Source organism: Stylophora pistillata, chromosome 7 (genome assembly GCF_964205215.1).
Source record: "Stylophora pistillata chromosome 7, jaStyPist1.2, whole genome shotgun sequence".
NCBI lineage: Eukaryota > Metazoa > Cnidaria > Anthozoa > Scleractinia > Pocilloporidae > Stylophora > Stylophora pistillata.
Window position 1 is genome coordinate 22,645,288 of NC_142525.1, and position 25,429 is coordinate 22,670,716.

Consider the following 25,429-nt stretch of genomic DNA (forward strand, 5'->3'; position numbering starts at 1 on the left):
AGTTTACCTGCTCAAGTAGCTATTTTCGAGAAGGAACTTAAGTCAGTGGTTCGCACGGGTAATATTCTCCTGTTATGAATTAGTGTGAAATTCCAATTTTATTTCCATTACGATTACATTGTTACATCTTTTTGAAAATCTCATTCTTTTGCGCTTTCAATGACCGTAGCGTTTTGCATATAATTAAGCTCTGTCACACCCTAAAAGCTCAGAATGCAGATGATTCCTGGCATTTCACCGGTGCCTTTTTCGGACAATATTGAAGATCGCAGGATACTTCTTTAGGTAGTTACTTGAGTTGTCGAGGAAAATTCCAGCTGCATGTTTTGTTTGTTGCATGATGCATCTGACTTCGCAGGTGCAACAGCAACTTTGCCCTTTCGAAAAAGTCCGAATGAGTAGTGTAGCACTTGTGAACTTACAGCATGATGTGTATTTTGCTCAGGCGTGATTAGAATTGCGTAAATCTTTGGCCCGAACATGCAGGTTAATAGTCCATAAGAAGCCACAAGTATCAATGCACATGTCAAGTTTGTCGCGTAGGCACCTTTAAGTCCGATGTCAATTGGCAAATATGCCCCTGACGAAAGGAGTAAAATGTACATGGAAAATCCAATATATCTCGCTTCGTTAAAGTTTTCAGGAAGTGTTCTTGCTTTGAAGGCGTAGTATGTACAAGCCAATGCAAGAAGGGACGTATATACAGAGATGACGACTTGAAAACTCATTCCAACGGCTGACTGATGCAAGGAACACGTGGAGAGAGAGGTACCTTCGTTTGCCTGAATGATTCGTCGTTGATACGGTGAATCCAATGTAAACCATAAGACAAAGAGTGCAGTGGGTGGAAAAAGAAGCACCAGAACGTTTACTGTTTGTTTTTTTGTAACTAAGATGAACTTTTTGAACCTCTCCGCTACAACGTTTATGTGAAATGCGCTGAGAATCTTCATGGTCTTGATTATCAGGACGGAGATGAACGTAACAAGGACCATTGACTTCCAACAGTAAATCAACCCACACATAAAGTCTGTTGGCTTGACGAGAGATAAAATCGATGCTACAAAGGACATCGTGATTGATAACATAAGGATTGCACTTAACTCGCGATTAGCTGCTTTGACCAGTGGAGTCTTTCGATGTTTATGAAAGATGAAACTGCAACTGGCAATGAGAAGAAATCCAATTGAGCTAAATAGAATCACAAGGACTGACGCCAGGCTTGACCAGCTGACTTCAACTTCTGGAAGATCTAAGCATTTCGACCTCTCTTTATTGGACATTTGTCCTCGAGGGCACTCAGTACAGTTTGCCTCGTTTACTCGTGTACTTATGGCTCCATCTGGACATCTGAGACACTTCCAACAACAGGGAGTAGTAATTGATCGACTTGTACCTGCAGGGCAATCTTCTTGGCAGTATGACTTTGGAAAAAAAGCACTAGTCATAGTATTCCACATGATTTTGCTAACGTTTAAGTGAAGCCTCGGCTTCCGGCTTTTCAACCACGAGCCAATGACCAGTTTTTGTGGATTTGATATGTTAGTAAGCTGATAATGGACGATTTCGTACGACGACGATACAGGGTCTCCCAAATGATCAAAGCTGACCTCACCAGTTAATCCCGAAAACCGAACGAGACGAAGATGCCTCTGGAGATCCTTTGTATCCGTTGGAGAGTGAAGGTCTTCAAGATTCTCACACTTTGATGCGGAGCAGTTTTTCATGTTGTGAAGGGCATGTGCAACAGCATAGACAGCATCCACCACATAGGGAGTGTAGGTCTCGTATAGTCTGTGGACCACTATGTTCTTGCATCGCTTATTTGGATTACTAATTTTCAAACAGTCTTTGTTGTCCTCCGTGAGCCAAAATTCCCTCCACCATGAGACGTTTGGTGACTTTGTTGACCTTTCAATCAAGAAGTTGCCGAAATTGCCACTGTTCATGTCCACATATGGAGGCTGAATACCGAGTGACCCATGAAGAATTGCTTGGTCCTCAGTCTTAAGACTCTTAAACAAATCGGTTTGAGTGGCTAAACCATCGCTAAGAATCCAGGTGCGATTAAACAGCTTCTGCTTTGCTGCTTCCTCAAGAAAATGAACTCCGTAACTGCCAAAAACCCAAAGGACTACGACACCAATGTTTGGGAAGTCCCTGAGCTTCCTTACAATTCTTTTTATCGTTGTATTGTACTCTTTCCGTGGAATAAACTCAACAAAAGAAAGGCAAAACTTTTCCCTCTTTTCAGCCTCGAGTTCTAGACTCCTCATGCCGTTTTTGCCATATGAATCGTCCATTGCCACGGCAGCTACATAATTCCAGTTAAAATACTGTAGAATATCAGCAACAACCCTTACTTGTTGTCCATCCGGTGAAGCGGTGCGGAAAAAATGAAGGAATTGCGAAGAGCTCAATTCGTTGCTTGTTGCTGAGTGACTGATGACGGGAATTCCCCCCACTTGCAAAAGGCTTCCAACCAGAACAGCACTTCCAGAGTCTGTTGGACCAATAACTGCTGCAATAGGCTTTGTCTCCATTGTCTCGTTTTCTACATGTGGAAAAACACATCGAGCGTCATTTCTCCGGACAAAATCGTAAGTTTGCCTCATTGCCTTCTCAGGGCTTTCGCAGTAGTCTCGTATGTCATATCCCAGTTTTATTGTTGGAAGCACGCTCTGATTTCTGTTTATCTCCTCAATAGCGAAAATCATTGCTTCTGCATGACCAAGTCCTTGTGGGAAAAGTTCGCCGCATGCGCCATCATCAGTGGTGTGATGGATGATGAAGAGACCTCCAAGTGTAATGTTACCAGACTGCTGCATACCACTCATTACTTCAATACTGGAAGTGGTAATAAAAACAGGAAACACGGCAAAGCAAAGCAGAACCCAAGTTATCATCATTAGAATTTATTTCATTCCCTGCGAAGGAAGAAAATTTAAAAAAATTTAATGTAGAGAAAATAAGAAAAAAAAAAGGAGCGCTTCGCTCTGCAGTTCAACGGAATATTTGATTAACTTACACATTTATTTCATGAGCGCGGGTTGGATATAAACTCGCAGTAACAATCAGAAAAGTGGCAACGTAATAATCCTTTTGTTATTGCTGTAAAGCAAAACTAATCGCATGAGATACGCATCTCATTACGAAGGGAGGTAAATTATCTTGTTTACTTCCATTTTTCGACCTATTCCACATCATATGACGATCAATTTGGGTGGTTTAATTGTACTGTTCATACATACTCCTTTAACTCAGCTGCAAGTGACAAATTTCTTAATCATGGGTAGCCAGAGGGATTATTTTGTAGGCCGAAATGAGTGGAAATAGTCGAAATCCGCTATTCACAAATTATGATCGGATTATCTACACAAAATACATAATTCTCCAGGCGTAGAAACGTCCAATTTTCAGAAGCAAGTGAAAAATGCTGTTCATATTTGTGCGATACTAGTGAATCCCAGAGAACAGCATGAGCACAAGGAAACAGGACGAAAATATGCCACTGGAAATCCATTAAGCAAATTCAATCCTCCCAGCACTCACATCAAAACCATTGCATTAAAAGAATTTTCATTCTTGTTTTAAGAATATCATCATTATTTGATCAACGGAGAGAGACTTCAGCAGGTGTCAACGACCTATAGATAAAACCATATTTTTGAATATTTTTCTTGTGTTTATTTTCTTTAAGGGTGACCCGTCCGGATGCTTCTAGGATTAACCGTCAGCTTTCGAGTTAAAATTTACATAAGGTTGCGTGTGTGCGTGTGCTGTGTTTGTTGGTTGAAGTGAAATGTAAAACGACATCTGAACGGCATGACTATAGTCAATAATTTAACGACATACGAAGAAGGTAATACGAGCCATGAGATCTGACGCTTACTGATGCATTTATCAAGGGAAATGCAGACTGCTTTTACGAAAGAGTTGGTTGTGTCTCACAAACGGGTCTCATTTATCTTCAATACCCCCTGAGTGGTTTCTCAGTTGTTATCAAATTGATTTTTCTTATCAAAGTTTGAAAAAGGTGGTCGCGTTTATTTGTCTAAGGTTTCACCTAGAGAAAAGAATAGATTTGCCAAAATTCTCCATTGAAACGCATGAGTATTTTGAACATTTGCCTTTTTTTTTCAGCGAGCAATAGATAATGGCGACTTTTATGAAAATAGGATAATGCCTGAGATTCGAACGCAAGGCTTCACTTTCTAAGTCAGTTTATGGAAACGCCAATTCATCGGCAGACATTGCATTTGCAGACGACAATCTTCGCTAAACTGCCATGTATCGTGGTGATCACTTTTGATCTACATTTTTCTCTTTTTTTTCCTTTTTCCCTTGTACGGATCGCCTTCGCTCAATGTTCGTTTCAAGGAATCTGTCTTTAAAAATTGTAGATTACAAACCGTCAATTTTTACAGCGTAATTCGTCGCAAATGTTAATGATAAAAATAGCTTTGTAACAGAATATCAGCTGTCTTTCTTACCTTTTGAGTCAGTGCAATGTGTTTTACTTTGAAGTAAAGGTGTAGAACCACCAAATGAGGAACCTCAGCTACCAAAGTTTAGCCGCCGACGGTTAAAACGATAAAGATTAGATATTTAAACAAGTCCTAATAGAAATAATAAGTATTTCCGTGTTCCGGTCTCAAGCTTGACATCATGCATTTTTCATTCTAGCTGCCATGCTGTGTCAGAGTCGCAGTATGATTACAGCTTCTCGATGTTGTTATAAACATTTGTGGTAGAAAATTTGTTTTCTATTATTAGGACCAACCGATGAATAATCAAGTTTGGACGAAATCCGAGGAAATCTGAGACATGCATAGCTCTTTAATCGGCAGCCTACGGCTTTCTGATTTTCAGTCTCCAAAAGCCATTTTTTATTCATTACTTAGCGTCCTAGATACAGTAAATACTGTCATCACAACAGCGCCAGTCTTGCTTCTACTTCATTATTTAATGAAAGATTATCTTTTATTCTATAGATACTGATGAAATACCAGAATTTTTCCTTTTACTAAAAGATTATATCTTCAGCGCACGTAGTGAAAATACTATTTTTATCTTTCGCGTGTTAGGATATTGATGTCGCCATGGTTACCAACATGATTTTTCTTGCTTTTTTTTTTTTGTTTTGTTGGTGTTTTTTTTCAATTTAATTCTTTATTTTTCTCTTCTTCATTAGGATTTTGACGTTTTGGAACAGAAAATATAAGTATTATTGTCTTTATTTCTCCTTTATATCCGAGTTTCATAACATTTTTGTGATAGGCATTTTGCGATAGGTCACCACTTTAATTGCGCTATTTTGCTGTTTCGAAAATGAATAAAAAAAGGTTGTATTTTATGTGGAAATTTCATCAGTATCTATAAAATAAACAGAAAATTACATGCCCGCGCCGGGATACGAATTTATCTTCTCGTGCTGTACGTATCTCTCACTCGGTCGCTTCGCTTACTCGTGAGAGATACGTACAGCACTCGAAGATAAAATTCGTGTCCCCGCGCGGCCATGTGATATCCTCTATTTATTTCTGAACAGGGGCGTGAGACATCTCATTTATGAGGTGCATGTTTGTGGGTATACTTCAATGTTGAGTATTCTAAGTGCAGAACTCCATAGCTACACAAATTTATGTGAAACATGGAGCTAGATATTTCGGAATTTTAACGATTTGGTCTTTTCATGTCACGAAAACAAGGCAGGTGTTTCCAGAGTGAACACTATATCTTATTTTACTGCGATGTTTTTCCCTCAAAGTTTGTTAGGAGAAGACACAATAAATCGTCAATAGGGAGAAAGGCCTAGAAAACATCCGATTAAAGACGTTGTTTACGAATTGTTTCGCTAATTTCACTCATAAGGTAGTATCACCGCTGTAGTTAAAAATAGAGAAAACTTCAGAACGTTCGACAAGATGATTATTTGCATATTCCTGTTTGTCGCTTGACGTCAGTTTAGTAAACATTTGAAAAAGTGATCCATTTTTTAATTTTTTTTACCAGTGGTTTGTCTGAGCCGCTGCAAACTTTGGGCCGCCCTTTCCCATTAATAAGTAATAGTAGAGAAAAATTTGCCCCACGTTTATAACTACGAATCAACAAATTATTTGGAACGAACTCTTACCAGCAGCAAAGGCTTCCTTTTTCAGTCTCCAATATCCATCTGAGGAAGCAATGATACTTAGCTGTTAAATATACTTGGCCCCTTAGTGCCACGAAAATTTATTAGATGTTGTACACAATAAACCCAAATATTAATAACGAATTTTCCTTGTAGCTGGGAAACATTTCGTTCTTAATCAGTGATAAAAAGATAGTGGTTTAGCGAGATACCACCCTCGATGAGATCGTGTTTGTCTTCACCTGTTTGCCAGACGAATTTATGATGTTGGAAATAGGAGTTGTTTGGTTTAGATGACCTGGAATTATGAAACATGTTGTCATTAGCAGGTCTTGAATGGGATCATTACTTGAAAACGAAGCGAAACTGTATAACTCGTCTTTCTTGAAAATATTTTAAACACGAAGGCGCGCTATAAAAGGAGCCTTAGGTCCCACTGGACCATTTGTCAATCAACCGTCGTGTGATGTAGAACTCTTAGAGTCAAGTCAGCTTGAGCTACAGCTACTCCAAAGCAGTGAACAGCGGGCCCATTCCTCAAAATTGTTTTATGTCTTCATCACATTAAAGTAATTTTTGAGATTTGTATTTCCTTTCTCCAATGGAAATTGTCTTTATTTGTGGCGGTAAATTTGAGATCGAAGTAGGTGGTTCGCACATTACCTCATGCCACCATGCTGGTGGAAGTAAACAATAAATATCCCATTAGCTGCTTTTGTTCGTCTACCAGCATTTAAATCTGACCCGCACGCGTCAACGGTGAGTGACAAATGAGCCTAGGTCTTCCCAGGGAAGACTTCCTTATATAGCGCGCCTTCGTGTTTAAGAGAAAATTTTGAGAAGCTCCTTTTGTGCAGATAGCAAATAGCTTCAGGCGTAGGAATAAACATCTATGTTCATCACGGAGTTTAATTTCCACTTAGACTCCTTTTGAAACGAAACGACTTACGATTCCGAAATGACCTACTGATGATTTGTTCACTCTGCTGACGAGATCCTATGCGTTTTTGATCATATGTAAATGGAATTTGCGCACTACAAATATTAAACTATTATTATTATTATTATTATTATTATTATTATTATTATTATTATTATCCTAGTGATGCCGAATTATTTTGCTGTTGGTAAGCAGATTGACCTGTTAAATATTTTGTTTGTTATCTTGTTTTTGCAGATGTTTGAGCCCCCAGTTACATATATAGAAAGCAAGAAACAGAAGACTTCATTTGAAGATACTGATGGAAGCAAAGTCATAGCTTACTTGGAAAAAGACTCGCCAGGTTCATACAAACTTACGATTTCTTCTTAAAGGAGGATTAAATGAATCAGTGCATTTCTCCCCATAAAACAATCCCTTTCTGCTGCATCTACAACTTTCTTGAGTGGGCATTTTAAAGTGGCTATCTGACGGTATTTTCAACCATATTGGCATTTGGATACAATGAATATATGAAGTCCATATATTTTGAACTGCGGTATTAGATACGTATGATGCACGATCCTCGCAGTGGAGAGCGCCATTTATGCAATAGCAAAAATCAGACCTGAAAAAAATTAGGCCTTTACGGGATTCGAACCACTGATCTGTGCGATACTAGTGCAGCGCTCTACGAATTGAGCTAACAAGCCAACTGGGAGTAGGCCGTTAAGTTGATTCGTAATGAACCCGTGATGATAAATCAGATACAATGAATATATGAAGTCCATGTATTTTGAACTGCGGTATTAGATACGTATGATGTACGATCCTCGCAGTAGAGAGCGCTATTTATGCAATAGCGAAAATCAGACCTGAAAAAAAAATCAGGCCTGTACGGGATTCGAACCACTGACCTCTGCGATACTAGTTGTTAGCTCAATGGGTGGTTTGCACGTTACGTCATTGCAGCCATGTTGGTGGACGTAAACAATAGATATCTCATTAGCTTCTTTTGTTCGTCCACCAGCATTTGTACCTTTCACCATTGTTACCTGTGTCTCTAGAGATTGGTTGCAAACCACCTATTGGTAGAGCGCTGCACTAGTATCGCAGAGGTCAGTGGTTCGAATCCCGTACAGGCCTGATTTTTTTCAGGTTTGATTTTCGCTATTGCATAAATAGCGCTCTCTACAGCGAGAATCGTGCATCATACGCATATTGGCATTGTTGATAGTTACCAGTAAATGAAATAAAAACCTTTAGAAAAGTGTTTGTTAGAGTAAACTAAACTCAATTCGAATTCTGAACTGGTACGCAATAGCCAGGGATGTTTTGAATTAGCAAGAATTGTAAATGACATACTTGGGAACCTTAGAATACTTTTGGTTTTTTCCTAAATATGATTTAAATAGTTCAATATACCAGAAATGATGTCATGCTGGAACTGAACCCCAAAATCAAAGACGCTGCTCTAATCTTTTATTGCTCTCTTAATCTTTACCATTGAATTTTCGCATAAGCGGAACTTAACTGTAAGAGGCAGCAAAGAAGAATGTTAGTAATTTTCTAATTGACTTGAATTCTCTGGGCCCTAAAGGCATTTAGTTGTTCTATTGTCCTGAAGCCTTAGGGGTACTGATTTATATCAGCCCTCGAACTCCAAATTTTTTTTCATTTTTTCCAGTTTTCCATAGTTTTCTTGTTACCTTTAATCCCCAGCAGTTGTGTAGCTATATCTTGATGAGATATACCTTCCCGTTTCTTCCTATGTGTTTTCTTTTTGAAGAGGGCTTCGTTTTAGGCGGTCCGCTTCCCCCCTCCCGTAAGTCTAGCCGCCCCTCCCCCCTAACTCTAGCGTAAGGGACTTTGTATGCACGCTTTCATTACTATCCTGTAACAGGTCATGCAACTGGTTGGCGCTAAATACTGACGCGCCTATTTCAAGGAATGGAGGGATTCACTTCGATTTTTAAACCAAACCGACGCATTTAAAATTTGTACCGAACGTGGTTTCTATTTTTTTGTTTATACGCAATGTTTAACACTAATGGTTAAAATTTTCGAAAAATGAACCAGGCCCTTTAATTATTGTTCTCATTGCTTTCAGAAATCAAAGCATTTCAAGATTCTGCCACGCAGCATCAACCCTTATTACCATTCTTTGCTGTTTCTGATAAAAAGGTAAGTGAATCTTCCCATGCTACATTGCATTACATTACTTTTACGTTGAAGTAGTACTGACCAGTTGACCTAAATTGCATATAACTCATTCAGAATTCAGACTTTGTAAGTTCTAACAAGAAGCACATTAAGGGTAATGAACCTTATTTGAAAAGCATGTGTCTCACTTGACTTAAAAATTTCTCCGCAGCTTGCCAAATCATTTCGACTCAAGAAGCCTAAGACCATACAACTTTTGAAACCTTATGAGAAACCAGTCAATTACCCAGCAGATAAGGTAAAAATTAAAAAGTCATTTAAGGTGCTCCAGCGATGTCCATTATATGTTGTTTAACCCTTAGCATACTAAGTGAACACCTATGTCCAGATAATACCGTTACTACTTTTGATACTTGTTTCTTGTTGAACTTAAGACACAACATTATGTAAGTGTGTAAATTGTACCGGCTAGTTGATGTGACACCTATTGCAACTTAAAACACCCACAATGATTCCTGATTTTCATTGCAGTGAACCGTTCGTATGGCAACAAATCCCAAAGTCCAGCATTTTGCTCCAAGAGCAACACCAAAAACATGTCAATCTTTTAAGATAAAACTTGCTAAAAAATCAAAAGTTTGCGTTCAAATCACACCTCAGGGCCAGATCTTGGAGTTTGGCAAGACAATTCCTTCTCACTTTATCTGCCAGCCCTTGTTTCTCCACTTGATGAATGCCAGTGTCGCGAACACAACCGTTGCCTTGTTCATTCCCGAAAAGAATTCTGGGTAATTCCGCCTTAACTCGAAAAGGCAACTCCAATCATTTGCATTTCAAAGAATTATTAGAATCGTGTCGGGCCATCCAGTCCTACCAGCAAAATATCGCATCGATTGAAATTTTTACCGGTCAAAACATGGCCACATAGCCTTGGTAGGTCCTGGAATCCATCCACAGATGGGCCCGAGAGACAACTTCACTTGTGAACTTGCCAAGCTGGCAGTAAAGCATCGTTGGCGGTCCAGTCAACATGAAACCATCTCTAACCTCTGTTTTCCTTCAGAGGCTTGCCTCTACCCACATTCCAGCTTAATGATGCCGTCGTGAGGGCTTCAGTCGAGGGAAAATGGCTCGAAAAACACTTATAAACGGCCAGAAAAGCGACAAACCGAATCGATTTGAACGCATCCAAACACGAACTGTTGATTTGGGTCATGTGACCCCAAGGTCTGAGCCCATGGTGTCTCAAAACCGCAAATATTGCAACGAATGATCCATGCAAGGATCATTCGGAGGTGGAAGTAGAAGGAAGGGCTGGGGAAGATATAGTTACTTTCAATTTCCAGAGCTCTCTGTCGGCCTGTTTCTCAGAGATGATGTAGATTGCTGAGAAAAAGCGAAGGATTGCGTAGGATTATGTAGAATAATGACAATTTCCTGCAGATCATTCATGAAAAAAAAACCTACTGCAATATTATCATGGAGCTAATCAAAGGGATGACAATGACGTAGTATTTCAAAATGAGTGCGAGTGTTTCATCGGGGTTTCCAAACACGAAAAAATTGATGAAAGCACGAGGCCGTAGGCCTGGTGCTTTTATTGTTTTCGAGTGTTTGAAAACCCCGATGAAACGCGAAGCACGAGTTTTTGAAATTGCTTCTCAATCGTGCATCATTAACCAAGAACTATGAAAAAATTCTGAATGATTTTGGCATCAGTGGGGTTTGACATTTTATCAAGCTCTAGGGTTTGATATTTCATCAAAGTATAGTGGAAAAGCCTCTGTCCAGTGTTTCATCGGGGTTTCTCAACGCACACATGTGGCCAAATTGGCGTATCGTGATTGGTTTGTAACTTGATGAATTATTAATGAGTCTGAGAATTATACTTCCTCAAGGAAAGACTTCCTTTTCAAAACTCTAAATTTGTCTTTTGGACTTAGCTAATGTTTCATTTCAGGCCATAACAGCAGAAAATATCAACAGCTTTATTACGCAGAACAAAAGGTGAGAATTTAGGTGAAAAAGAGCGATATTTTCGCTATTTTAGGAAAATATTAGTTGCTGACCTGTCAGATCACAATGAGTAAAAGGTTTTTCAGTAATTTTTAAGACAGATAAATGAGAAATTGTCATGATGATTATGCCAGGTCTTATAGACGTGAGTAAGCATATACATGTACTTCGGTGACACACAATGGGATGCAATTGACCGATAAATGACTGTTTACACATGTGGAAGTAAAAAAGAAATAATTGTGTTTCTTTGCTCGTAACCACCATCAAAGATATTTAGGTATGTTTTCTTTTTGTATCCTTTTGTATATTTCAGAGGCATTTTAACGAAGATTAGACTTGAAGATATCCATGATACATGGGTGAGTTCGTGATTCAATTCACAAGAGTATAAAACTTTTTCTCTTGAGGCTTAAGATAGTTGTAAACCTTCTTAAAGATTTACAATTTACACAACTGGGAAGAGAAATATGACTATCTTCCATCAAACAATGATGAACTATCTGACACTTGCTGAAAATCGCTTCGTGTTTGAGTTCAGTAATTTCCAATTGGCTTCTCCTCAGTTGTGGGACTTCAGTAATCTGGAGTGTTATTTGCTTCCTAATTTAGGACTCGTCAAATTATCTTAATCGCAAATTCTGACGAATGATGTTCCCATCTTTTACTTTCTGTAGGTTTGATTTGATTTTTGTTTGTTTGTTTTCCACTTATGACGCTGGGTCCGGGAATCGAACCCGGGACACATTGGTGGAAGGCGAGCGCTTTCACCACTACGCCAAACCCGCTACCCCCACTACGCCAAACCTGCTCCCCCCACTACGCCAAACCTGCTCCCCCCACTACGCCAAACCTGCTCCCCCCACTACGCCAAACCTGCTCCCCTCACTACGCCAAACCTGCTCCCCCCACTACGCCAAACCTGCTCCCCCCACTACGCCAAACCTGCTCCCCCCACTACGCCAAACCTGCTCCCCCCACTACGCCAAACCTGCTCACGCCGTCAAAAAAAATACTTAAAGTAGCTTATGGTTTGCCTAAACCTTAGGTGTATTTCTGTGAAATGGCATAGCATTGCAGTGATTTTGACACTGATAAAATAGAGATATCTTGTTATCTGTTGTAGTCAACTAATGTGGAAGGTTATTTGGTGACCGCCTTCGTGAGACTTGATACAAACGGTGAGTTTTCTTTTTCCTCATTTTTTTATCCTCTCTGTCGAACCCGTCCCCTGGCTTTTTATCGCAACCACGTCTCATTTCGAAAATAATTGATTTAATTCAAAATGAAGACCATAAAGAAAAACATACAGAACGTAAGTGTCATTTGGAAAGAGTTTATTCAGGCGGTTAACCTATGTGTTGGTTGCGGAACTTTGCTATGGAGATTATGGAGCATGTCCCGGAAACAACCAAAAGCACTCACTCAGCATGTAACAATAAAACACACTTTCATCTTAATTCGTAAAGGGCCAAGGTCTGTGATGGTAACTTGGCTTGGGAAGTCCACGGATTTGCTTCCAAAAAGAATTATGGCACCCAAAACTTCATACGTTGCTCTGTTTGAATGTTAACTCAGTGAACTTTTGCCCATTTATTCCTTTTGAGTAGAAGGTGCACAATTCTTCTCTTTGGTAAAGTCACTGGCTAGGCGATACGGAGAAAATAAGAAATTGCATTTCTTATGGGTCGATCCTGATCCATTTCCGACGGTTAGTTCTGTATGAGATTATTTATAGTGTAGTTTGAATTTGGTATTTTACTGAATACTATCACGTTAGTGGTCGAACAACTATGGTGAGTATTTTTGAACTTGGCACTTGGAGAAATCAGAAAAAAAAACCTCGAAGATAGTTGGAGGCCCGTCTCAAAGTAGAACATAGCGTCCATTTGGCGCGAAAATATGAACGAATTTGTTCTCGCACATTATTTGTTCCTAGATGAGAACTGTTTTCTGAGAGCGAAGCTCGAGGAAAACTCTGAGCTTCGAGGAACAGATAATGTCTAAGGACAAATACATGAGCATGCTTTCGCGCCAAATGAAGGTTATTGTGTCAATCATTCTTCATATATTTTTGCAACACACGGGGAAGATATTAACGAACAGCTTACTGTTTGCTCTGTCGAATGTTTACTTCTCAGTATTCTCTGGTACGACTTTACGGACAAGCACACATGTCCCTTCATCTGTAAGAATGGCTAAACGCTCTCTCATCTTGAACTACTTTTGAAACGAATACTATTATCCTAGTGGACGTAAGGTTCGAGAATTGGGGAATATCACTTAGGTTATATCCTTGGATATTCCCCAGTTTCAGCTAGGGCATATTCGGTCCTGTGATGAGTTTAGACCAATCGCACGCGGGCAAAAATATTTGATGGATGATGAACAAATTTATAGTCTTGGCCATTTCTTTTGATGCAGTTTTCAGCAAAAATAAAAACTTGAAAGTGAAGGATGTATTCGTCATTTAGGCACCTTGAGTCTTCCTGGATCAACAAATGAATGTACTAAAATCTGAATGAATATTTTTTTCCTCTTGCTTTAGATGCGGGATTACTGGCAAAAGTCGTACAATATCGATGTTAACTCTCCCGTCATAGGGGTCATTGAGCCAAAATTTGTAAGTGCTTTAAATGTAGAATATATTCTTTGATTACCAAACCATACGTTTTAGCTCAAAGTCTATATATAGAGGCAGAAAGTTAAAAAAAAAAAAACTGAAATGTATCGTGGAGTGATAAAAATACAAGCTGAAGACGGCAGACCCTGTGGCTTTTAGAGGCGAAGCCGAAAACTCGAACTCAGGACCTCTGGTTCGCGAGTTTAGCGCTCGAACCTCCGCGTGGCTTCGTCCTTTTTTTTCTTTTATGTATTATCAATTTCATGTTCGTTAAAAATAACGCTTTCCATTTTTCAAAATTTAAAGCAACAAACAAATTTCCTCTTCTATGAAACAGAGCAAAAGTTCTTGGTTCGAAAGGAAAGGAAAAGAACCTAAATTACGTCATCTCCAACAGTGGGTAGAAGATATCCTGGCGGGTAAAGTGGAGCTAAAAGAGCCAGCAGATTCTGCGCAAACGAGTCAGGGTCAAAACACTGAAGAGCAATTGAAGAAAGAGGAGCTTTGACCTTAGTTTTTTTTTTTTTTAAGACGTAGTAGATTCAGCGTCCTGTTGCAAACAGAGAACTCTAGCAAACTGTATGAAAAGAAAAAGTATGACACCTCGACCGTACTCCTATGATAAATTTAACTGACTGAAGAGGAATCAAAGCTGCGGAAGGGGGCAAACGCGGATGATATCTTTGTTACCATTCGATCATTTGCTTCTTCCCCCTCTCCCCCGCCCCCTCTCCTGCCCCCTTCCCCCTTTCCCCCGCCCCTTTCCCCCTTCCCCCTCTCCCCCGCCCCCTCTCCTCCCCCGCCCCCTCTCCTCCCCCTCCCCCCTTCCCCTCCCTCCTCCCCCTCCCTCCTCCCCCTCCCTTATCTTTTCTGTAGACTGTATTTGGAATATCGAAACAGCTTTTAGGAAGCAATGTCAGTGTACTATTTGTCATTTGAGATGTTCAGAATTAGTGAGTTTTCGCTTGATTTGTTTCGAATGTGAGATTTTTGTGGTGGGATTCTCACTGTAATAAGATTAGACATAACTAAGTCTTAATTGGTTGAAAACTTCCCATTTACTAAGTATCTTTCTTTAAAGAACTTTTTTATAAACAAATTGCAATGCTATTATTGCAGCGAATTTCAGTCGCTGGCTAGATGAATCTTCAATATTTCTAGAACTATGAATAAAAATCATGTTACCGAAGGCGTTTTGTTGGTGTTGTTATTGTTGTTTAGTCAATAAGGTAACTTCAACACTAAGGCGCGCTATATAAGGAAGTCTTCCCTGGGAAGACCAAGGCTCATTTGTCACTCACCGTTGACGTGTGCGGGTCAGATTTAAATGCTGGTAGACGAACAAAAGGAGCTAATGAGATATCTATCGTTTACTTCCACCAGCATGGTGGCATGAGGTAATGTGCGAACCACCTACTTCGATCTCAAATTTACCGCCACAAATAAAGACAATTTCCATTGGAGAAAGGAAATACAAATCTCAAAATTCTTCTATTGTGATGAAGACATAAAAAAATTTTGAGGAATGTGACCGCTGTTCACTGCTTTGGAGTAGCTCACGCTGACTTTACTCTAAGAGTTCTACAGCACACGACGGTTGATTGACAAATGGTCCAGTGGGACATAAGGCTCCTTTATAGCGCACCTTCGTGTTTAAACAATCAGCCAAGTTCATCTTGCTCATGAGACGTGCGGATCTATTTGGGGTTTAACCAAATTTCTCAAAGTTAAGTAAGAACCGCCATTGGATTAGACCTCGGGTAAATAACCGACCATTGGATTAGACCTCGGGTAAATAACCGACCATTGGATTAGACCTCGGGTAAATAACCGACCATTGGATTATACCTCGGGTAAATAACCGAGCCGCAGGGTTTAAAGGCTTCAGAAAACTTTTGCATTAGCTTTTGCGCGTTTAAAAGACCACGAACATCCTTGAAAATCATAAGTCGTTAAACCATAGTCGTTAAATGTTTTTTACCCATGGCCTTTTAAGATCGTGGATAAAGACACTTAAAACTAAAATTAAAATACTATAAATATAAAACTTCTGTCGCGCTTTAGACCATGCAGTTATGTTAAGAGATGAAAGTAAGACATTTGAACAAGAATTAAAGTATTTTAATTTTAGTTTTAAGTGTCTTTTGGTTAGGATTTTGGCTGGACAATAAGTCAAGCTTTCGCTCCTTTTATGTCCTTATCTATTGTTTGAAGGAAAGGGTTGCTATTGTTCGCAAGACAAACGTTAGTAATCACCGGCGCGTAGCCAGCTCACCGAGCGCGGAATAACCCTTATCGCATTTGTGTCTGCAATGCAAAGGGTCCGCGGAGTTACAGTTTCAGGACGAGGCTATCGGGTCAACGTTTCTCGAGAAACACCAGAAACACTCCATGTCTGACAATATAATTCTGGAATCTGCGATTTTTTCTGCCGAGGAAAAGGTTAAAATTCTTAGTGATAGTTGTCCTGGCATCATGAAAGGAAGATTGAAAGAATGGCTGTCATTTCGGAAAGGAACGGGAACATTTTGTCGCGTTTGTTCATGACTACGGTTGTTTTTCCTTTGTCGGCCTTTTTGAGGTTTAACTCAGAGTCACGTTTCAAGGCGTTTGGCCAGAAGCAAATTATCTTTTGGCTTTGTAATTCTATTTCTGAAAGGTCACTTTTAACCTCTTCTAAATAGCTTTCAAGGGCTACTGATTTTTGTATTGGTGGTATCCATGTAGCCGGTTGACGTGGCAGGGATGGCTTTTTTATGTCCTCCCCTCGGAATATGTAAATCAGACGCATTCTCCTTGCGAACTGATCAAAGTCACACAATAGTTGTTGTCTGGTCTGTTTTTATTTTGTAGCGTGTGTTGGAATGAGTTTAAGCCCTTTTGCCAGTAAATTAATCTGGTCGTTTGTAAGTTCTTTATTTGAGAGGTGTTTTACGTGCGTTTTGTTCGCCTCTAGTTTGATAGTTGAACGTGTTTGGCAAGACCGCGGTTTCGATCTTAATCTTGTGGATCACGTCAGTTGCCGATTCACTGAATAGACTGTTGCACCCGTACGAAATACAATAGAGAGCTTTAGATTCGAGTACGAGAACGAGTACGAGTACGAGTTTACTAGCATGCTCACATTGCGCATGCGTAGTTCTCCGTGACACTGTCACGGGAGCGGGAAACTCGTCGTCCGCCGCTCGTCGACAACGAGATTTTGACCAGAAGTCGTCCTCCAGAGAACGAGTTTCGAAAGGTGAGTATTTTGTACTTTAAACTTACGCTAGTCTTTTTCTAAGTCAGCAAAAGCAAACTTAAAGCCGTATACAGAGGTTTTATCGAATTGAATGTTATTACAAACCCTGATTCCATTTGTTTTTGGTACTTTTTGGTTGACCTATTTTCACGAGATTCTGAGGTTTATACATGTAAACAACATATCGCCAGTCGAAAAATTTAAATTGGAAAATGAAGGCCTTAGAAAGCACTTTCACCCTTTAAACTTTAAACATGCATGAGAGATACAAACAGTGAGTTGTTGTGATATGGTTGACACTTTCCTGACTTTCTTCGTAGCGATGGCGAAACGAGAACTTTTCATTTGGAAAAGGAAACATGAAGCTATGCTTCTCAGAGAAGTACTGGTTGAAGAGCCACACAAGTACCGACCAGGTTCAAAAGAGAGAGGTATATCTTGGACGAAAATCGCCGAACATTTGCAAGAGAGTGGAATGAAAGTTACTCAAAGATCAGCAAGAGAGAAGTTTGATAAGTTATACCAAGACTTCAAGAAAAGAGAAAAGGAAGAAAGTAGGGCTAGTGGGGTGGATGTTGAATACGACGAGATATACCAGGCCCTGACCAATATCCATGATCAGATTGTGGATTGGCAGGAGCAGCAGCAGGGGAAAGAAGAAAGTGAAAAAGCAACGGCCGAAGAGATGAGGAAACGAGCAACGGAGAAGTTAAGCGAAACAAAACGAAGAACCAGCACGGACGATGAAGAAAACTCTGATGGTACGACACCCAAAAAGAGAAAAAGCCACACCAGTGTCACGGAACTCTTGGAACGAAGCATTGAGAGAAAAGCCTCCGAACAAGCTGAACAACAGCTCAACAAAAAAAGAGAGCTTGAATTGCGTGCAGAGGAATTGCGTCAACAACAGCAATTCCAAGCAATGCTGCTTCAGCAACAGCAACAATTCCAGCAGCAACAACAGCACTTCCAGCAGCAACAACAAGGAATGAACATGGCTATGTTAAATACACTTGCTGAAATAGTTAAAAAGCTCAATTGAGCTTTACATTTAATACACGATGACTGAGGTTTTGAAACTATAGTTTCTTATTTTAACAAATTTTATGAACTTGGTGTTTGCACTTTGATGAAAAAGCTTGAAAACTGAAAAATTTATTAGCTCACCATTTAACTTCTAATCAATTCAGCAAGTGTATTTAACATAACTATGATTAGAGTTTTGAGGTTTTCAAACTATAGTTTTCAATTCGTTATTTGAAAGCCTTTAATGAAGATAGTGAGTTTGCATTGATAAAACCTTGAACACTAAAACATTTTGTTAGCTTCTCATTAATTATTGTCATATTTAATACCATTATATTTATGAAATAAAAATTAAGGAATAGTTTGTATTGTAAAATATTTGAATACATTTTTTATATCTTTTTACAAATATATATGTAGTTGTGTCATATAAATGTACTGCATTATTATTACAAAATCAGTTCAGCTGTTTTTAAATAAAAAATTATACATATTTACAATTTGATTTTCTCAAGTACATTAAATTAGATTTGAAAATTCTCCAGCATGGAAAAAAAATTGATGGTCATGGATCCACATCCCATCGTCATCAACTACTCCTTTCATAGCTAACTATACAATAGAAATTTACATGCAGAAAATTTAATTACATGATTTTGGTTCAATTCTTCTTTTTTATCTCCTCATCACTTTGCCAAATTGTATTACTTTAATGCAGCCATAGTTAGTGCTAACTATGATGTAGCAAATCAAGAGCTTTAAACCTGAAAATAATCATCTAATGTAGGAGGTTGAACATCAAAATAGGTGCTTGTAGTTGATCCATATAAGCAGGTATGTGCATTCCTAAGCAGAGCACACACTGAATACATTACACCTACTGGACTTAATCCAATCTTTAAGTTCTTCTTAAAATCTAGGAAAGCGAAGTATGTTACTATGTCGCTAAACACCCACTCCACAGCTTCCCTGACTTTACTCATAGAGGAGTTGAATTCTTCTTGGTCAACCATCAATAGACCACCCTTATATGGTCCCTGAAGATGAATTCTGAGTGGATAGGCGAGGTCACCATATATACACAGTAGTTGTCCACTGGTATCAAATGAATGCTGCTGAAGGTTATGAAGGAGGCCAGACATTCTTAACATACCAGCATCATGCCTTTTACCCTCTGAAAGGAAAATTTATAGAGTAAACATACTTGGATTTATTTAGTAGCTGGTGTTATAACACTCTTGTAGCTGCAGGTAACTATTGAGTTACAGACTGTGATTTCATTTTCCAAATTAATTGGCCAATAGTCATTTTGATTTAGTAGGGGCTGGGTTATAGATTTTTGAGTAAGGATTCAAGGGTAGGCTACATTTAATGTTTCCTGATAGATTTTATTTTTCCAGCCCACTCCTGTAGGTGTAGATACCGTAAATCCTCAAATCAATTAGCGCCCAGGGAGCTTAATTCAAATTTATGAGAAAATGGGGGTGCTTATTCAAAGGAGGCACTTAATTGAGAAGGGGTGCTTATTTAATTTTTCCCAAATGGTGGCCTGACATGACCAATTTTTTAATACATCATCTGCACATAAACAACATTAGCTGTTTATCGACAAAAAACTGATCCTAGAGTTTAAATCACCATTAATGCAATGTACAAATCTAATACTACATGACAAAAACTATGCATCCTTTGTGGTCTTAGTACTCTTCCACAAAATGAGGGGAGGGGAGGGGGTGCTTATTCGAGGGGGGTGCTTATTTTAAATTTTGGTCGATAGGAAGGGCACTTATTCAAAGGGGGCGCTTATTCAAGGGGGCTCTAATTCGAGGATTTACGGTAGTGACACTTCAATTCAGTTTCAAATTTGGGGGCTTAATTAAGGGGAGGCATTACAGTAGAACGATGCAAATAATCGTATTAGCTTACCAACTGGTCCATACAAATTGGCTATTAAACCATTTGGCGCAACAACTGATTGAAACTTTAGGGCATGTACCCTTTTGTGCCCATTGTACATCACACGCTGGTTCTCCCCTGGGCGACAAATCGGGCGAACTGTCCCGTCTACAAACCCCCAGCAGTTCTCAAGAGCTGTTCCTTTTCCATGGACAGCAAGAGCAAAGTCTTCCAGATGTTGGCTACTCAGCCAGGGTTGATCGAGATCTCTCAGCAAGTACCCATGGTTTGTGTAAATAAAGCTGATCACCTCGTTTAAGATTAAGCTCAGCTCGGGCACTGAACGACCAAAGCGAGGAATCATATCCGAGAGACGACATGGGTAAGAAAAACGTTTCAATAAAATCAAGAGTCCTTCCGTTCCTGAACATACCGTGCCATTGGCGCAAGTAAACATTTCTGGAATTGCTAATGCCCGAAGAAGGAGAGGCAATTCTGTGATACCAAACCTGAACTCTGCTTCAAACTCTTCTGGAGAAATGGCGTAAAAAACATCGTCAATCCTTTCATACTGCTTGTTAGGATGTTGTCTTCTCTTCGTTGCGATTTCATAAATCGCCAGGAAATCTTCTTCGTCAATCTCTTCATCTCCAAGGAGGTAAACGGATGCTTCTAGGATAGCTTTTTTGCTAAACATGGCGAGATTGTTACAGTAACACCCTCGCACTTGGATCGATACATTTGTTTACAATCTAAAGTTACAATCTTCGTCAGCACGACTACGAGTACGAGATACTAGTGCCAGATCTCACGCGGTCAAAACTCGTGCTCGTACTCGTTCTCGTACTCGAATCTAAAGCTCTCTAATGTCTAACCATATCTAACTATGGTCTAACCATGACGAGAACATGCTGTATCCTTAAGAAAATGAATAAAAATGCCTCCAAACGTAGCCGTTTGCTTCGATTTTACTTGAAAGTTTTACCTGTGTGACCCGATAGCCTCGTTTCGAAACTTCAAAGTCCGCTGAGCTCTCGTACAGTGGGCGTAAATGCGATAAGGGCTATTCAAATTTCTTCGGAAGCGCTTAGTGTTACAAACACAGCCTTTGTGGGGGAGGATGTGGTAATGATTGTTGCAGCCTAGACACATAAAGGGGGTGGGGTGGGGAGGTTTGTGACAAGAAGAGCGAGGTCTGGACGACACTAAGCGAAAAATTACGCCTCTGAATGTTAATTAAAACTTTTCGAACACTTGTGAACCATTACAACTGCAGCTTCAATCAAGGGAAGAGTAGTGCCGCTTTCGCAATCAAACTTGGAAGTTATTTATATTTGAATAACAAACCGCTAGTTCACAATCGAATCATCAAAGTTTCTGTTAAATTGGCGCGTTATCATGCTAAGAACTCTAACAGTGAAACAGAGTTCAAATCCTCGGCTTTTCCCTTTCGCTCATTTTCCTTAACTCCATTTTATAACGTGCAATATGATTGAGGTATAAGCACTTTATTGTCTAAATTTAAGAATAATCATGGTAGCACATTTACGTGGTATCAAAGCAATTTTTGGAAACGAAATGGAGTAAATTAGGAGTTTAAACAGAAAAATTCATAACCCCTGCTCGCCCTACACAGATTGTATACAAGACAAAGCATGTTCCTTGAGTGATTTTTCCTAAGAAATTCTTTGATTTAGCTAGTATGGTTTAGTATTTGTTTTCCACTTTATCTTCAAAATCAAACTTGAACTGCATGCCAAAGACAGTTTGTATTTGTTGTTGTTGCTTTTCTTTTTTTGTTGTTTGTTTGTGTCTTTTTTAGTCTAATCTTTATTGCTTGGTAGCGACTTGTGCGAAACTGGTGATCAACTTAAACTTCAATTTTAACTTTTAGCGTTAAAATCGTTACAATAAGAAAATCACCTGAAGCCTATAAACGATAAACTGTCCGCGAAAAAAGAAAAAAAAAACGCCTATATAAGGAAGGCTCGGGTATGGAAAAATGTGAGACTACAGTTTTTAAAACTGCACTCATTAGACTGGGCACCCGTCATTGTTCAGTTTTTGCAACCATTTCAAATAAAACTGCAGTCCTAGGCACAAAAGACCTTTTAGGTGAGTTTGCTTCTTCATGAGTTGTTTTTTTAATGAATTTTGTTTTACTTCTCTTTTTTTTCCTGTTAACAATGACCGTCTATCAAAGTACTGCTTAAGCCTAAAAAGCAGAGCAAATACAATATTGTGGAGTTTGCTCAAACCTGTCATTTCACTTACATTTAAAATGTATGAACTTGCGTGTCAGTTCTTGTGTGAATATTTTTAGTTCTTATTAACTGAGCTAGGTCGGTCTGTATGGGAGAATCTTGACCGAGGTCAAGATTCTCCCACACAGACCGACCTAGCTCGGTTAATAAGATGTTTATTATATGGCTGTGTCTTATCTGCCAATTTTTTATATTCTTTGTACCTTTTTTTTCTAGACCGGTCTAGATGCCGGTCTAGATGGGAAAATCTAGACCGCTTTCAATATTGATTTCAGCCAATCAAATTCGTGAATTCGATAGTTCCCAGTCCTTGTGAGACACAGCCATATAATAAACAATAATAATATAATAATACATTTATAGAGCGCTTTAACTATTGATCAATACTCAAAAGCGCTGTACACTAAAAATATATATCGAATAGACCAAAAGTCACAAATTAAAAGCCTTTTTAAAAAGAAAAGTTTTCAGCCTTTTTTAAACATAGAAATACTGCTACTAGATCTAATAGTCAGCGGTAATGATTTCCATAAAACCGGTGCAGCGTGGGTGAAAGCACGACCCCCAGATGTACAGCGGTTGACTCTGGGAACTGAGAGAAGAAACTGTGAGGACGAACGAAGAGAATAATTGGATTCGGTTTTCAGAGACAGAAGATCGTTAATATAATCTGGAGCTTGGTTATGTAAGGACTTATAGACATTGAGAAGCAGTTTGAACTGGACTCGGAACTCTAAAGGGAGCCAGTGTAGGTCAACAAGAACAGGCGTTATGTGGCCGAACTTAGACAACTGAAAAACAACTCTAGCTGCTGCGTTCTGGACTTTCTGAAGGCGATGGAGTTGATATATTAGGTAGGCTAAAGAGAAGGGCGTGGCAGTAGTCAAGGTGGGAGGATACAAATGTATGGACCAATGTTTTTGTCGTGCCTAACATTGAGAAATTTTCTAATCTGTCTTATTTTATACAGACCGTGAAAAGCTTTACTACAGATTTCGAACCCTTCCTGAGGGTTTAATGCTAGATTCACCAACGACGATAGAATTGATTGTCGTCTTTGCCAGCTGATGGCGGGAGCCGATAGAAATAAGAGATGATGATGGCGGGAGCCGATAAAAAGAAACTCTGATGGCTGATGGCTTTGGGTGAAAACCGCAGAATCACGTAGATCTTTGGACCAAACATGCAGATTAAAATTCCATAAGAGCTCAAAAGGATCAATGCGCAGGTTATGTTTATTGCAATGGAACCTTCGATACCGATATCGATGGGAAGATATGTCTCAGACGAAAGGAGTAATATGTACATAGAAAATCCAATGAATCTTGCTTCATTAAAGTTCTCCGGTAGCGCCCTTGCTTTAAAGGCGTAGAAAGTGCAGATGACTGCAAGAAGTACTATGTAAACAGAGATCGCAATTTGTAGAATCTGTCCAGTCAATAGTTGGTGGAGGGAACACACAAGGAAAACGATACTTTCACTGGGCCGTATGATTCGCTGTTGACGAGGTGAATCCAAAGCAATCCATAAGGATATGAACACAGCAGGAACAGCGATGAGTACCAGTGTGAGAAGTGTTTGACTCTTTCTGGTTGAGATACATTTTTTGAACCATTCTGCTATAACGTTTATTTGAAATGCACTGAGAATCTTGATAGTTTTGACTGTCAAGATGGAGATGAATGTTGCAAGCACCAAGGGACGCCAGCAGTAAACCAATCTGCATACGAAGCTTGTACGCTTGGCAAGTGATGTAATAGATACAGAAAAGGACATTGCGATCGCGAACAGCAGAATCAAGCTCAATTCAAGATTTGCAGCCTTTACCAGCGGTGTGTTGCGATACTTATGAAGCATGTAACAAGCAAACGACGATCAGGATAAGACCAACTGTCGTAAAAACGATGACAAGGACAGATAGAACGCTCGACCAATGGACTTCAGCTTCTGGAAGATCCAGGCATTTTGTTTTCCCTTCATTGGCTATTTGTGCCCAAGGACACGCAGTGCAATTCATATTATTTATTACGGCACTGATTGTTCCGTTTAAACATTTATGACAAGTCCAAGAGCATGGGCTTAATGGTAACTGGAATGTACCCGCCGGGCAGTCCGTGTGGCAGAATGACTTTGCAACGACGTTTTGGCTTGAAACTGAGTTCCACCTAAAGTTAGTTAGATTCAACTGTAGTTTTTGCTTTCGGTTTTTGTCCCATGAGCCGATGATCTTTTTTCCTAGATTTGATCTTTCATTAACCTGGAGGTGCACAATATCAAAGGAGGATGTTAGAGGATCCCCGCTCTGATCAAATCTCACCCATCCAGTCAGTCCTTGGAAGTCCACACGGCGAAGAAAGTTCTCCAGCCCCTTCTGGTCTAATTTGCAAAGAGGTTTGCATTGCGTTGCAGAACAGTTTTCCATGTCATGCAGAGCATGAGCAACAGCATAAACTGCAACTATGACATGGGGAATGTAGCCGTCATATAATTTTCGGAGAGCTTTCCTATACAAAGTTTGTGTTTATCGTGGGATAATGGCAAGCACTCATTTTCTTCTTAATTCTGCCAAACCTCCCTCCACCAAGGAGCAGAGTCACTCTTCGATGAGCTTTGTGATTGCTGAATAAAAAAATTATCGAAATCAGGAGTTTCTAATTGACGAGGCTGAACGCCAAGCGACCCATGGAAAATCCTTTGATGATTTTTCAGCATACCTGATGGATCATTAGTGGCCAAGGCTTCGCAAGTGCGGTCAAAAAGTTTTTCTCTTGTGGCTATCTCCAGAAATTGCCTCCCGTAAAGATCTACGAGCCAAAGTATCACAACGCGAATATTAGGATAACTTTTGAGTTTCATTACGGCTCTCTCCAGCTTTGTGGTGTACTTTTGAGGTGGTATGTATTCCACAAAAGAGACGCAAAAGGTGTCTCTCTCTGCGGCTTCAGATTCCAATTTCCATACTCCATTTCTGCCGTACGAATCGACCATTGCCACAGCAGCCACATAGCTCCAGTTGAAGCGCTCTATGATGTCAGCCATTGCACTTGCCTGTTGTCCATCCAGAGAGGCTGTGCGAAAGAAATGACGGTATTGTGGCGAACTCAACTCGCTGCTGGTCGCTGAGTGACTGATGAGTGGAATTCTAGCT

At 39.6% G+C, this 25,429-nt stretch overlaps 5 protein-coding genes across 5 annotated transcripts in view; 2 read left to right on the forward strand and 3 right to left on the reverse strand.

Annotated features, from left to right (window-relative positions):
- The window catches only part of LOC111329900 (calsequestrin-1), a 51,751-nt gene extending 36,708 nt beyond the window's left edge, over window positions 1-15,043 (forward strand). The window contains exons 5-13 of the mRNA XM_088727495.1: window positions 7,311-7,416; window positions 9,163-9,236; window positions 9,427-9,513; window positions 11,176-11,222; window positions 11,548-11,593; window positions 12,358-12,412; window positions 12,842-12,942; window positions 13,780-13,854; window positions 14,192-15,043. Coding sequence (XP_088583621.1) covers window positions 7,311-7,416; window positions 9,163-9,236; window positions 9,427-9,513; window positions 11,176-11,222; window positions 11,548-11,593; window positions 12,358-12,412; window positions 12,842-12,942; window positions 13,780-13,854; window positions 14,192-14,362 — 762 coding nt within the window. The 3' untranslated portion in view covers window positions 14,363-15,043. The remainder of the gene's footprint in view (window positions 1-7,310; window positions 7,417-9,162; window positions 9,237-9,426; window positions 9,514-11,175; window positions 11,223-11,547; window positions 11,594-12,357; window positions 12,413-12,841; window positions 12,943-13,779; window positions 13,855-14,191) is intronic.
- Window positions 80-4,782, reverse strand: LOC111329867 (extracellular calcium-sensing receptor). Its single transcript, XM_022934622.2, has 2 exons — window positions 4,494-4,782; window positions 80-2,927 (listed from the first exon to the last, which is right to left on the reverse strand). Exon 2 carries the CDS (start codon window positions 2,907-2,909, stop codon window positions 282-284), a length of 2,628 nt encoding a protein of 875 aa, XP_022790357.2. The 5' UTR covers window positions 2,910-2,927; window positions 4,494-4,782; the 3' UTR covers window positions 80-281.
- Window positions 15,044-16,895: 1,852 nt separating the features above from the next.
- Window positions 16,896-18,355, forward strand: LOC148727124 (uncharacterized). The gene is made up of 2 exons (XM_088728779.1): window positions 16,896-17,095; window positions 17,416-18,355. The coding sequence occupies exon 2, from the start codon at window positions 17,418-17,420 to the stop codon at window positions 18,135-18,137; it is 720 nt and encodes a 239-aa protein (XP_088584905.1). The 5' UTR covers window positions 16,896-17,095; window positions 17,416-17,417; the 3' UTR covers window positions 18,138-18,355.
- A 524-nt stretch (window positions 18,356-18,879) lies between these two features.
- Window positions 18,880-21,081, reverse strand: LOC148727125 (uncharacterized). The gene is made up of 2 exons (XM_088728778.1): window positions 20,048-21,081; window positions 18,880-19,295 (listed from the first exon to the last, which is right to left on the reverse strand). Exons 1-2 carry the CDS (start codon window positions 20,712-20,714, stop codon window positions 18,880-18,882), a joined length of 1,083 nt encoding a protein of 360 aa, XP_088584904.1. The 5' UTR covers window positions 20,715-21,081.
- A 1,433-nt stretch (window positions 21,082-22,514) lies between these two features.
- The window catches only part of LOC111329901 (metabotropic glutamate receptor 7), a gene marked incomplete at its 5' end in the record, with an annotated part of 3,328 nt that continues 413 nt past the window's right edge, over window positions 22,515-25,429 (reverse strand). The window contains 3 exon segments of the mRNA XM_088726439.1: window positions 22,515-24,144; window positions 24,146-24,786; window positions 24,789-25,429. The exon segment at window positions 24,789-25,429 is cut by the window's right edge and continues 413 nt beyond it. Coding sequence (XP_088582565.1) covers window positions 23,308-24,144; window positions 24,146-24,786; window positions 24,789-25,429 — 2,119 coding nt within the window.

Coding starts and splice junctions, on each gene's coding strand:
- LOC111329867 (XM_022934622.2), bottom strand. CDS start 2,909: ATGATGATAACTTGGGTTCTGCTTTGCTTTGCCGTGTTTCCTGTTTTT.
- LOC148727124 (XM_088728779.1), top strand. CDS start 17,418: ATGGCGAAACGAGAACTTTTCATTTGGAAAAGGAAACATGAAGCTATG.
- LOC148727125 (XM_088728778.1), bottom strand. CDS start 20,714: ATGTTTAGCAAAAAAGCTATCCTAGAAGCATCCGTTTACCTCCTTGGA. Junction 19,296..20,047: donor CAATTTGTATGGACCAGTTG/GTAAGCTAATAC, acceptor TTTTCCTTTCAG/AGGGTAAAAGGCATGATGCT.